The following is a 14,667-nucleotide window of genomic DNA, read 5'->3' on the forward strand; positions in this document are numbered from 1 at the left end:
TTTTTGAACTCTTGCTTTCTATGCAAAACCTTGTATGAACAGTATCAACATAAGAAATGTCCAGCGTCACTGAAAGTAGAATGTGAAAACAGTGCAAACTAATGCAGATATCGAACAACCCAGCAAAGAACTACTGTCAAATCATTTCTGACATAATTTACAACAATAAGAGACAAAAGTTTAGATTTTCCTCAGTATATAAAAGAACTAGGATAAAAGTACAGCAGTGTTTTCTCAGTATACAGTTCATATTTGTATCACATTACTTTTCGCTAAAGATTTGATGGAACCCATTCCTCTTATTCTTCAGTTGGGTCTTGCTGTGACTTGATGTTTGCATTAAGAAACAGTGAAGCACTTCACTTTTAAGGAAACATTTCTTTGTACAATACAGTCAAAGTCCAAGTATAACAAGATGTTTGAGAATGTGACAAGAAGATAAAGGCATAGTGACATTTTGCCTTACTTTCGTTGTTTCCAGTCACATACTTACAGTACCCCAGCTTTTGGTGAGAGTGACATCTTCAAATAAGGACAGGTGAATATACTCAGGCTTTAACACAGATATCTGCATCGTCAGTTTGTTTAAATCAGAAACGTCTATCCTGTTGTTTCATCACTAATCTAGCTGCTCAGAAAGCCAATTAACACAAAATGAGTGGAAGAACATCCTTTGGGCTTAATGTCAACTTAAAATCAAACACGTTTGAACGACCAAAAATATACAAACTATAGCCTCTTCACACAAAAAGAAAATCAGTCATTCAAATTTCGGAAGGGGTAGGGATTGTGGAGTCCGACAGAGAGCGAGGTCTCACAAGGATTAATTAATTCTCCAAAATGCCAGTTCTAGAACTGTGTAACCTTGAGTGTGTAGTGGTGCCACAATTCCACATATTGTGACCATGGAGGATAAATTAGTCTTATGAGCAGAGTTCCTGGGGTGGAAGAGACAGACATGTCTTCAACAGGCAGTACATTGTCGGGCAGATTTTTTTCTAGTGGTGACTAAAGTGGCTTTGTAAAGAAAACCAACCCGTTGATTACAATTGCTTTTGGCCCATAGGCTGCTTAAACGGTGCAGAACCATTGAACTTTTAGTTGTAAAAATGGTAAAATACTGAACCCCCCCTTTAAGATTGTTGCCCTTCCTTTCACCAAGAATGGCAAGGCTCTAGTAAGGGTGTGGGTAGGTGGTGCCCCCTGTTTATGTATTTCTTAAAAAACAAAAGTCCATCCATCTTCCCAATGCTCACTCCTCGAGCATATGCCTCCTCTCCGTCTGTGGGAGACGAGCGGTTGTCCTTTGGTCCTTGGGCTCCCCCAACCAGAATGCTCCAACTGTCAGTTCTCGACCAACCAACCCCCACTGCCCACCTCCACTCCTCCAACTGTCAGTTCTCTACCAACCAACCCCACTGCCCACCCCCACTCCTCCAACTGTCAGTTCTCTACCAACCAACCCCCACTGCCCACCTCCACTCCTCCAACTGTCAGTTCTCTACCAACCAACCCCCACTGCCCACCCCCACTCCTCCAACTGTCAGTTCTCTACCAACCAACCCCCACTGCCCACCTCCACTCCTCCAACTGTCAGTTCTCTACCAACCAACCCCACTGCCCACCCCCACTCCTCCAACTGTCAGTTCTCTACCAACCAACCCCCACTGCCCACCTCCACTCCTCCAACTGTCAGTTCTCTACCAACCAACCCCCACTGCCCACCCCCACTCCTCCAACTGTCAGTTCTTTACCAACCAACCCCCACTGCCCACCTCCACTCCTCCAACTGTCAGTTCTCTACCAACCACTGCCCACCTCCACTCCTCCAACTGTCAGTTCTCTAAAAAACCAACCCCCACTGCCCACCTCCACTCCTCCAACTGTCAGTTCTCTACCAACCAACCCCCACTGCTCACCTCCACTCCTCCAACTGTCAGTTCTCTACCAACCAACCCCCACTGCCCACCTCCACTCCTCCAAATGTCAGTTCTCTACCAACCAACCCCCACTGCCCACCTCCACTCCTCCAACTGTCAATTCTCTACCAACCAACCCCCACTGTCCACCTCCACTCCTCCAACTGTCAGTTCTCTACCAACCACTGCCCACCTCCACTCCTCCAACTGTCAGTTCTCTACCAACCAACCCCCACTGCCCACCTCCACTCCTCCAACTGTCAGTTCTCTACCAACCAACCCCCACTGCCCACCTCCACTCCTCCAACTGTCAGTTCTCTACCAACCAACCCCACTGCTCACCCCCACTGTCAGTTCTCTACCAACCAACCCCCACTGCCCACCCCCACTGTCAGTTCTCTACCAACCAGCCCCCACTGCTCACCCCCACTGTCAGTTCTCTACCAACCACTGCCCACCTCCACTCCTCCAACTGTCAGTTCTCTACCAACCAACCCCCACTGCCCACCCCCACTCCTCCAACTGTCAGTTCTCTACCAACCAACCCCCACTGCTCACCCCCACTTTCAGTTCTCTACCAACAACCCCCACTGCCCACCCCCACTCCTCCAACTGTCAGTTCTCTACCAACCAACCCCCACTGCTCACCCCCACTGTCAGTTCTCTACCAACCAACCCCCACTGCTCACCCCCACTGTCAGTTCTCTACCAACCAGCCCCCACTGCCCACCCCCAGTCCTCCAACTGTCAGTTCTCTGCCAACCCTCACTCCTTTAACCTCCACTCCCTCCCCAAGATCCTCAAAACCACTCACACATTAGATCAGTCCATCAAAACACAATTACACGGCACCACTGGGTCAGTAACATGTCCATCCGTCCAGCAGGGGGCAGCAGATCTTCTCTTCTCCCCCTGTATCTCCTTCCAGCCAGCTAGACTGACTATACAGAGTCTATTGTCTCAAGTGAGTCTCGCGCACCTGCCAGCAGTGCGGTGCTCTCAGATCTGCTTTTGTAGCTTTTTGTGTTACGCTGCATAGCAACATGAGCTTTTATGACTCGATCAGATGAGCCGCTCCTCTGGGGGAACCTTGAGCATGCTGTCCATCTCCAGACGCGCCCCGGCCACCTCCTGAGTGCTGGGGCTGTAGGCGCCCTCTGACTGGCGTTTCTTGCGGGCGGTGAGCACCATGAAGGTGATGCCAATGACAGCCAGCAGGACACAGAGGCACACCAGGGGGATGGCTATCACCAGCCACGGCACCCTCTCTTTCTGGGGCTGTTTCTGCAAGGCGGCAAAACAACCAAGGGAGAAACGTCAGTGATGAGTAAATGACTATGGCTAATTCTAAAATGACTTAATGCAAACAATTTTATTACACGTCATAATAATTTTAAAGAATAAACCATTATAAATACCATAAAACATTTCTAAATGTTATTAAGGCTCATGCATTGTAAAGATTACATACTTATAAATGCTTACTAATCATTAAATCATTTATTATAGATGATGAATGCAAAATTACTTTGAGGAGAAGGAGAATGAAGAAGTCAAGAGTTTCTTACGCTTGTATCGCAGAACAGACCGCTGTAGCCAGGCAGGCAAACACACCAAAACCTGTTGACTCGATCGATACACGAGCCACCATTCTGACAGGGGTTCGACTCACACTCATCTATCTCCTTTTCACACCTGAGGAGAATAACACAGTAAGGATATTTAAAGTCTAGACCAGAGCAAGCATCATGTGAGATATACAGTACCAGTCAAAAGTTTGGACACACCTACTCATGCAAGAGTTTTTCTTTATTTGTACTATTTTCTACATTGTAGAATAATAGTGAAGACATCAAAACAATGAAATAACACATATGGATTCATGTATTAACCAAAAAAGTGTTAAACAAATCAAAATATATTTTATATCTGAGGTTCTTCAAAGTAGCCACCCTTTGCCTTGATGACAGCTTTGCACACTCTTGGCATTCTCTCAACCAGCTTTACCTGGAATGCTTTTTCAACAGTCTTGAAGGAGTTCCCACATACGCTGAGCACTTGTTGGCTGCTTTTCCTTCACTCTGTGGTCCAACTCATCCCAAACCATCTGAATTGGGTTGAGGTTGGGTGATTGTGGAGGCCAGGTCATCTGATGCAGCACTCTATTACTCTCCTTCTTGGTCAAATAGGCCTCACACCACCTGGAGGTGTGTTTGATCATTGTCCTGTTGAAAACAAGTGATAGTCCCACTAAGCGCAAACTAGATTGGATGGCGTATTGCTGCAGAATGCTGCGGTAGCCATGCTGGTTAAGTGTGCTTTGAATTCTAAATAAATCAGTGACAGTGTCACTACCAAAGCTCCACCACACCTCCTCCTCCATGCTTCACGGTGGGAACCACACATGCGGAGATCATCTGTTCGTCTACTCTGCGTCTCACAAAGACACGGTGGTTGGAACCAAAAATCTCACATTTGGACTCATCAGACCAAAGGACAGATTTCCACCGGTCTAGTGTCCATTGCTCGTGTTTTTTGGCCCAAGCAAGTCTTAAGGGGTTTCTTTTGCAACAATTCAACCTTGAAGGCCTGATTCATACAGTCTCCTCTGAACAGTTAATTTTGAGATGTGCCTGTTACTTGAACTCTGTGAAGCATTTATTTGGGGTGCAATCTGAGGTGCAGTTAACTCTAATGAACTTATCCTCTGCAGCAGAGGTCACTGTGGATCTGTCTTTCCTGTGGCGGTCCTCATGAGAGCCAGTTTCATCATAGCGCTTGATACTTTTTGCGACTGAACTTGAAGAAACTTGAAATGTTCTGGATCGAAGTACTGATGGAGTGTCGTTTCTCTTTGCTTATTTGAGCTGTTCTTGCCATAATATGGACTTGGTCTTTTACCAGATAGGGTGATATTCTGTATACCACACCTACCTTGTCATAATACAACTGATTGGCTCAAACGCATGAAGAAGGAAAGAAATTCCACAAATTAACTTTTAACAAGGCACACTTGTTAATTGAAATGCATTCCACGTGACTACCTCATGAAGCTGGTTGAAAGAATGCCAAGAGTGTGCAAAGTGGTCATCAAGGGAAAGAGTGGCTACATTGAAGAATCTTAAATGTAAAATATATTTTGATTTGACAGGCTCAAAATGGCCAGAAACAAAGAACTTTGTTCTGAAACTCGTCAGTCTATACAAGTACAGAGAAATGAAGGCTATTCCATGCAAAAAATTGCCAAGAAACTGAAGATCTCGTACAGCGCTGTGTACTACTCCCTTCACAGAACAGCGCAAATGGGCTCTAACCAGAATAGACAGAGTGGGTGGCCCCGGTGCACAACTGAGCAAGAGGACAAGTACATTAGTGTCTCCGGGAGTTGCACAGAAAAAGCCATATCTCAGACTGGCCAATAAAAAGAGAAGATTAAGATGGGCAAAAGAACGCAGACACTGACAGAGGAACTCTGCTTAGAATGCCAGTATCCCGGAGTCGCCTCTTCACTGTTGACGTTGAGACTGGTGTTTTGCGGGTACTATTTAATGAAGCTGCCAATTGAAGACTTGTGAGGCGTCTGTTTCTCAAACTAGACACTCTAATGTACTTGTCCTCTTGCTCAATTGTGCACCGGGGCTTCCCACTCCTCTTTCTATTCTGGTTAGAGCCAGTTTGTCCTGTGCTTTGAAAGGAGAGGTACACAGCGTTGTACGAGCGCTTCAGTTTCTTGGCAATTTATCACATGGAATAGCCTTAATTTCTCAGAACAAGAATAGACTGATGAGTTTCAGAAGAAAGCTCTTTGTTTCTGGCCATTTTGAACCTGTAATCGAACCCACAAATGCTGATGGCTCCAGATACTCAACTAGTCTACAGAAGGCCAGTTTTATTGCTTCTTTAATCTCCACAACAGTTTTCAGCTGCGCTAACATAATTGCAAAAGGGTTTCTAATGATCAATTAGCCTTTTAAAATTATAAACTTGGATTAGTTAACACAACGTGCCATAAGAACACAGGAGTGATGGTTGCTGATAATGGACCTCTGTATGCCTATGGAGATATTCCATAAAAAATCTGCCATTTACAACATTAACAATGTCTACATTGTATTTCTGATCAATTTGATGTTATTTTGATGGACCAAAAATGTGCTTTTCTTTCAAAAACAAGGACATTTCTAAGTGACCCCAAACTTTTGAACGGTAGTGTATATATTCTGGTATCCATCCCTATCATCCCAAGCAGTTTGGGGTGGTACCCTGGATTGCCTGATTTGTTAACAGCTGTATTGTTTTGTGCATGTCAACCATTTTTGTCCCACACTATTGAAAAGAGTTTGGGAACTTACCTCTCCCCTGCAAAACCGGGCACACAGGTACAATTGGCCCCCCACAGTCCGTCATGGCAGATCCCGTTTTCACACTGAACATCCTCTTCGCATGTCAGTGGGGGATAAGTCCACCTGTGGGTGATGTACAGAATTACACCTTCACAATGGCGACTCAAAGCCTGTTTTATCTTCAAAACTATCCCATTTCCATAAATAGGTGTATAAATAAATTTCAAAAGTATATAATCGTGCAACTTATATTTAGAATATCCCTTTGTCACTTTAATATATTTCCACAAGGTATTCTGTATTTGATCTGATAGTTTGAGAAACTCCATATAAACCTTGTTTAAAACACATATGTGCTAGCTAGATAAAAAAATAATGTGAGAATCTGTTGTTCCACATGACAACGATCCCTGTGACACTAATTGGTTGGCGTTAACAGAAAGTCTACTCACTGGCAGAGTGGGCCGGTGTAGTCGTCTGTGCACTCGCAGGTGTAGCTGTTCACCCGGTCCATGCAGGAGCCCCCGTTCTCACAGCCATGTTCCTCACACTCATTCAGGTCCTCATCGCAAGAAACGCCCCCAAACCCCGGGTTGCACACGCACTCGAAACCTGCCAACTCATCCATGCAGGTGCCGTGGACGCAGGGCCCAGACGCACACTCGTCCGTGTCCACCTCGCAATTTTCTCCCTCCCAACCTGGCTTGCAAACACAGTCAAACTTGTTAAAGAGATCCTTGCACATGGCGCCGTTCTGACAGGGGTCCGAATGGCATACATCCGCACTCGTACAGCCCATACGAATCTCCTCGTCGCTCGTTCTGTGGAAGTGGGCAGGCTGTGGTGGGTGTAGGTCATCCACAAATGGTAGATAGACCCCGCTGACTCTTACGGCGCCCAGGCAGCCTGTGAAGCTCTCAGCGATAGCGACCTCCGCCCCTTCCTCGTTGAGGAAGTGCAGGGCACCTGCCTCCTCTGGGGTGCTGCTGGCGTCAGTGATGCCATCCACGGTGATAACCCAGTGTGACGCCTCGCTATCCGGGTCAGCCATGGAAATGCTCACCCGGTGCCAACCACCATCGGCCACGTGTCGCACACCGGAGAAGGTCAGCACCTCCACACTGTTTCCACCGTGGATCTCGACACGGATAGAGGAGTCCAGCAGTCCCACTAGTAGGAGCTCGGCCCCGTGGGAGGCACGTAGCAGCACAGCGTTCTCTGAGCGGGTACGGAGCTCCAGGTACACGTGGGTCAGAGACGAGCCCAAGGAACCCTCTGCACTGTACTGCACCGGGTTGTTCTCGAAGGTAGCGTTGGTCACACCTGAGGGTTAACAAGTGGGTAAGACTTCAGATGAAAACACCACCTTTTTGTTTTATTAAAGCTATCTATTATGCATTTTGTGTGTGGGGGATTTCTCTCATTCATGCAATGACAGCTATACACTAAAGTCAATTCAAATGAAAATGGTGAAGAAAGAAAGAAATGATGAAGAAACACTAAGTCGTTTTGCTCAAGCTGAGAATTACTTTAATATTTCCTCACACTCATATCCATCAGTCAGGTCCACACAATGTCCACCATTGACACACGGGTCACTGACACACCACACGCGCGTCTCGCAGGTCTTCCCAGTGAAAGCCACAGGACAAGAACATGCAAAGCCATTCCACGTGATGGTGCAGTCTCCTCCGTTCTGGCATGGCTCCGGCTTCAGACCAAAATAACATTTAAACAACATTTTAGTCAATTTTCGTCCAGTCACAAGTCACTTAGTTGTCCTCATTCATTACTGACGATGTCCTTCTGAATTTTGATACAGTTGACATGTCACATTTACATCCTACCCCTCATGTCTGTAGTACTTCCCTCTGTTGATAAAATCAAATTGTATTTGTCACATGCGCAGAATACAACAGGTATACCTTACCGTGAAATGCTTACTTACAAGCCCTTAACCAACAGCTCAATAAATAATAGTAATGTGTCAGTTGTCTTATACCATGGCCCGCTTCTGGTTAATACAATAATATTACACATTATTACAATAGGGGTCCTGGTATGAGTGTAGTCCTGGTATGAGTGTAGTCAGTCTTACCTGGCAGGTGTTGTCGCTAATACAGCCCGGCTCTACATTCTCAGCATCGGCGGGGAAGTAGATCTCCCCCTCTGAGTTATTTAGTGTGCTGTTCCATGCATCCACGTCCAGATGCGCTCCGTCCAGACGCAGGTCCTGAAGGCAGCCCTTGAAGTGTCCCCCCCAGGCCTCAGAGTTTTCCCCCTCCCTGGGGAGACCCCCTACGTAGGCCAGGTCCCCACTGTGCACCTCCACCTCGGGAACCTCACCTATTCCGTAGCGCAGGCCGGCGTGCTGGAAGAACACCCGTCCATACTGGACCTCGACGTGTAGAAGTTGCTTCTTGCCGGTGGTCACGACTATGGGTGCCGTCAGTGGGTGGCTTTCGGGGACGGAGCTGACCAGGACTCTCCCCATGCCCAGGAAAACATTAAAGTAGGCCTCGCCCTCTTCTCCGTCCTCTCCGGGTCGCCTCAGCTGGAAGAGCAGGCCATCGGGCTTCAGAGACCGCAGGAAGAAGGAGACGCTGAAGTTGGCGCCGTGATCAGTGCCAATGTCATAGGCACTGTAGCTCACAGTTTCCTCATGACTGTATGTCCAGGAGGGGAACTCTGTCAGAACAGATAAAAGGAAATAAATACAAACTTAAACCAGAGGAATAAACCATGTGTACCTGGCCTGGCCATAGAAAGACATTAGGTAACACTTTATTTGGATAGTCAGTAACATTTGAACTAACTATCTACTAACCCTAGCCCTAAATCCGTATCCTAATCCTAACCTTAACCTTAGCAATCAGTTGGTTGTCAACAGATAGTTTGTTGATAGTATGGCCATCTGTAAAGCGTCTACCGTTGGACTATCCGGGCAATCCAAATAAATTGTAACCAAACCTTAGGGCAAATTACTAATCAAAAAGTGAAGACAAATATCTTAGAAAAAGTACTTTGATGAAGTGAGCTAGTGCTCTTGGAATTGCAAATGAGGTTAATTAGAAAATGGTCTGGATGGAATGTTCTAAATGTATGTCTTTCTCAGAAGACTGTATTATCAGATACATTGTTGGAAGGTAAATGTTGCTTACCATCGGCGCAGCTGTGACCGTGGTAGGGCCGGTAGCAGTCACAGCGGTGGCTGATCCACAGGTCCACACAGTGGCCTTGACCGGAGCAGGGGTCAGGTTCGCACCACTCTGTCTTGCTACAGCCTAGCTCCATCTCATTGGCCTGCTCCTCTGGGAGGTTCTGGGGCAGAATGTCCTTGAAGTCGATCAGCAGGTCCTCCACACACCCCACAAACCCGTGGCCACTCTTCGTGTGCTCCAGCAACTCTCCGGGGGCACCGCCCACGTAGACGTGACCGAACGCCTCAGAGGGAACGAAGTGTGGCCCGTTGGGACCACCATCCTTCACCGTGCACCCTTCGCTGTCGCATCCTGGACCTTTCAGGTTAAAAACCAGCCCTTCCTCTTCGTTCACGTACACATCAGCGTCGTGCCAGTCTCCGTCGCTGACCAGCCCAGAGAATGCAACCTCCAGCTCGGCATCCTCCGAGAAGGCCTTGGCGCGAAGACCTCCACCCACAATCTCCAGCAAGAGGTGGCTGTCAGCATCGCCACGGTAGAAGAGCACCATGTCGGGCAAGGTGGTGCGAAAGCGTAGCCGGACTCCCTTCCCGTGGTGGTGGTGCTCGGCATGCCTCCGTCTCCTCCTCTCTTCCACTTCCAGGGTGACCATGATAAGGATGAAGCCCGGACTGGAGAATGAGAAGGTGGTGGGTGTGGAGCAGAGCTCACCGTAGAAGCCGTGGGGGCAGAGGCAGGTGTGGCCATGCTCTTCCTCTTCCAGCCACGGGTGGCAGGTGGCGCCATTCTGGCATTCTTGATCCACGCAGCCCAGGAGCTGGATGCCGCAGTGGTGGCCACCCCAGGGCAGCTTGTCAGGCTCAGCCTCAGGACAGTGGCAGGTGTAGCTGGCCACGCCATCCTCGCACCATGCACCATTCAGACATGGCTGGCTCTCGCACTCATCAATGTTGATTTCGCAAATTTCCCCTGAAAATGCAATGCACTATTTCAGTCAGACTTCTGAAGATCGATCTACCTAGAATTGAATCTACAGATCAGTCCATTCTTCTGATGTGATAAAAACAGCACAAGGATATACACTGGGTGTACAAAACATTATGAACACCTTCCTAATATTGAGTCCCCCTCTTTTGCCCTCAGATCAGCCTCAATTCGTTGGGCATGGATGGTGTCGAAAGCATTTCACAGGTATGTAGGCCCATGTTGACTCCAATGCTTCCCACAGTTGTGTCCTTTGGGTGGTGGACAATTGGAAACTGTTGAGCGTGAGAAAACCCAGTAGCGTTACAGTTCTTCACAAAAAAGGTGCGCCTGGCACGTAGTAACATACCCCGTTCAAAGGCAGTTCAATCTTTTGTCTTGCTCATTCACCCTCTGAATGTTACACATACACAATCCATTTCTGAATTGTCTCAAGGTTTTAAAATCCTTCTTTAACCTGTCTCCTCCCCTTTATCTACACTGACTGAAGTGGATTTAACAAGTGACATCAAATAAGGGATCATAGACTGACCAGGTGAGTCCAGGAGAAAGCTGTGTCATGGAAAGAGCAGGTGTTCCTAATGTTTTGTACAGTCAGTGTCGATAATACTGTCCTGCTGTAATGATGTACATAAGTATACAGAGTTTTTGAAAACCTTACCCATAAATCCTTCCGGACATAAACAGGTGTAGCCATTCACCTGATCCTCACAAGAGCCTCTATTCTGGCAGGGTTCAGACTCACACTCATCAATGTTCACAGAACAGTTCTCTCCTGGAAAGAGACAAAGAAACAACACCAACAACCTTATTCTCTGTCTGTGTGAAATGGCCAAAACAATTTTAAAAAGTAACCAACCTTAAATTTGCTCCTGTGCAACGTTCAATGTTAGTAAACCCCCTCTCCATTCATTGGACTGCGTCTCACCTGCGAACCCGGGTTGACATTGGCACAGGTATCCGGCAGCGTCGGCGAACCTGAACTCCCAGTCCATCTCCCAGTGGGATGTGTCGGAACGCTCGAAACACTCGCCGTCGTTTTCACATGGCTGCTCAGCACACTCATCAATGTCCATCTCACAGTTCTCCCCCTCATAACCTAAGATAACCAATGACATGGAAATACACTGTATAGTACTGTAGTACTGTTCACTCAAAGCCTAAACAAACTGCACTACTATTAGGCCATTATGACACCCCCCTCTTTCACTCTACAGTCGTCTGACAGCATGAACAACTGCACCTACTCCAGACATGGACAACTGTACCTACTCCAGACATGGACAACTGTACCTACTCCAGTCATGGACAACTGTACCTACTCCAGACATGGACAACTGTACCTACTCCAGACATGGACAACTGTACCTACTCCAGACATGGACAGCTGTACCTACTCCAGACATGAACAACTGTACCTACTCCAGACATGAACAGCTGTACCTACTCCAGACATGGACAGCTGTACCTACTCCAGACATGGACAGCTGTACCTACTCCAGACATGGACAGCTGTACCTACTCCAGACATGGACAGCTGTACCTACTCCAGACATGGACAGCTGTACCTACTCCAGACATGGACAACTGTACCTACTCCAGACATGAACAACTGTACCTACTCCAGACATGAACAACTGTACCTACTCCAGACATGAACAACTGTACCTACTCCAGACATGGACAACTGTACCTACTCCAGACATGGACAACTGTACCTACTCCAGACATGGACAGCTGTACCTACTCCAGACATGAACAACTGTACCTACTCCAGACATGAACAACTGTACCTACTCCAGACATGAACAACTGTACCTACTCCAGACATGGACAACTGTACCTACTCCAGACATGGACAACTGTACCTACTCCAGACATGGACAGCTGTACCTACTCCAGACATGGACAGCTGTACCTACTCCAGACATGGACAGCTGTACCTACTCCAGACATGGACAACTGTACCTACTCCAGACATGGACAACTGTACCTGCTCCAGACATGGACAACTGTACCTACTCCAGACATGGACAACTGTACCTGCTCCAGACATGGACAACTGTACCTACTCCAGACATGGACAACTGTACCTACTCCAGACATGGACAACTGTACCTACTCTAGACATGGACAACTGTACCTACTCCAGACATGGGCAGCTGTACCTACTCCAGACATGGACAGCTGTACCTACTCCAGACATGGACAACTGTACCTACTCTAGACATGAACAGCTGTACCTACTCTAGACATGGACAACTGTACCTACTCCAGACATGGACAGCTGTACCTACTCCAGACATGGACAACTGTACCTACTCTAGACATGGACAGCTGTACCTACTCCAGACATGGACAACTGTACCTACTCTAGACATGGACAACTGTACCTACTCCAGACATGGGCAGCTGTACCTACTCCAGACATGGACAGCTGTACCTACTCCAGACATGGACAACTGTACCTACTCTAGACATGAACAGCTGTACCTACTCCAGACATGGACAACTGTACCTACTCTAGACATGGACAACTGTACCTACTCCAGACATGGGCAGCTGTACCTACTCCAGACATGGACAGCTGTACCTACTCCAGACATGGACAACTGTACCTACTCCAGACATGAACAGCTGTACCTACTCCAGACATGGACAGCTGTACCTACTCCAGACATGGACAACTGTACCTACTCTAGACATGGACAACTGTACCTACTCCAGACATGGGCAGCTGTACCTACTCCAGACATGGACAACTGTACCTACTCCAGACATGGACAACTGTACCTACTCCAGACATGGACAACTGTACCTACTCCAGACATGAACAACTGTACCTACTCCAGACGTGGACAGCTGTACCTACTCCAGACATGGACAACTGTACCTACTCCAGATATGAACAACTGTACCTACTCCAGACATGGACAACCGCAGCACCATATCAGTTTAGTGTTTGTCTTTTTAACCCTGTTTGACAACATTTCTGCAAATGTGGTGGGTAATGGTAAGGTGCACATACCAGGCCAGCAGAGACAGGTATACTCTTTGACTCCCTCCAGGCAGGTGGCGCCGTGCTGACACGGGTCAGACGCACACTCAGGGATGTCCTCCTCACAGTGGTCACCCAGGAATCCTGTGTCCTCACAGTCACACTCATAGCTGTAGGAAAGGAAGTCTGGGTCATTTGCAATCGCTACATTGACATTCAACAAAGCAAATGGGCCGAATACAGATTCATGCAAAAATGTAACAGATGGATGATTGAGATAAAGCTCACACACATACACATGGTAAGACACACTCTACACACATACACATGGTAAGACACACTCTACACACACACACACACACATGATAAGACACTCTACACACACATACACATGGTAAGACACTCTACACACACATACACATGGTAAGACACACTCTACACACACATACACATGATAAGACACACTCTACACACACATACACATGATAAGACACTCTACACACACATGCACATGGTAAGACACACTACACCACATACACATGGTAAGACACACTACACCACATACACCTGGTAAGACACACTACACACATACACATGGTAAGACACACTCTACACACACACATACACATGGTAAGACACACTACACACACATACACATGGTAAGACACACTACATATACACATGGTAAGACACTCTACACACACATGGTAAGACACACTACACACACATACACATGGTAAGACACACTCTACACACACACATGGTAAGACACACACACATACACATGGTAAGACACACTCTACACACACACATACACATGTACACATGGATTTTGTTTTGTAGATAATATGTGGTAGTAGAGTTGTGGCCTAAGGGCAGACACTTAATGTGTTGTGAAAAGTGTTATGGAATGTGATGTCATGTAATATTATAACTTGTATATAACTGCCTTAGTGTTGAAGGACCCCAGGAAGAATAGCTGCTGTCTTGGCAGGAACTAATGGGGATCCATAATAAACCCCAGGAAGAGTAGCTGCTGCCTTGGCAGGAACTAATGGGGATCAATAATAAACCCCAGGAAGAGTAGCTGCTGCCAAGATGACGTAGCAGTCAGACGTCTTGTCGTGTCATATCCCATATTTTTTATATTTACTTCGGATCCGGAACCCCTCAACTGAAGCTAGCCAGATAACTACCAGCAAACCATTGCTAGCGGTCATCAGCTAACTGGTCATCAGCTAACCTTTAGCTCGGAAAGCTCT

At 47.1% G+C, this 14,667-nt stretch overlaps 1 protein-coding gene across 1 annotated transcript in view; it reads right to left on the reverse strand.

Moving 5' to 3' along the window:
* Positions 1-2,582: 2,582 nt before the first annotated feature.
* The window catches only part of crb2a (crumbs cell polarity complex component 2a), a 41,151-nt gene continuing 29,066 nt past the window's right edge, over positions 2,583-14,667 (reverse strand). Inside the window, exons 4-13 of the mRNA XM_036976820.1 lie at positions 13,436-13,575; positions 11,336-11,506; positions 11,069-11,182; positions 9,424-10,392; positions 8,361-8,950; positions 7,808-7,973; positions 6,715-7,585; positions 6,272-6,385; positions 3,488-3,614; positions 2,583-3,203 (exon numbers count right to left, since the gene is read on the reverse strand). Of these exons, the coding sequence (XP_036832715.1) occupies positions 2,982-3,203; positions 3,488-3,614; positions 6,272-6,385; positions 6,715-7,585; positions 7,808-7,973; positions 8,361-8,950; positions 9,424-10,392; positions 11,069-11,182; positions 11,336-11,506; positions 13,436-13,575 (3,484 nt within the window). The 3' untranslated portion in view covers positions 2,583-2,981. The remainder of the gene's footprint in view (positions 3,204-3,487; positions 3,615-6,271; positions 6,386-6,714; positions 7,586-7,807; positions 7,974-8,360; positions 8,951-9,423; positions 10,393-11,068; positions 11,183-11,335; positions 11,507-13,435; positions 13,576-14,667) is intronic.

Source organism: Oncorhynchus mykiss, chromosome 5 (assembly GCF_013265735.2).
Source record: "Oncorhynchus mykiss isolate Arlee chromosome 5, USDA_OmykA_1.1, whole genome shotgun sequence".
In the NCBI taxonomy this organism is placed as follows: domain Eukaryota; kingdom Metazoa; phylum Chordata; class Actinopteri; order Salmoniformes; family Salmonidae; genus Oncorhynchus; species Oncorhynchus mykiss.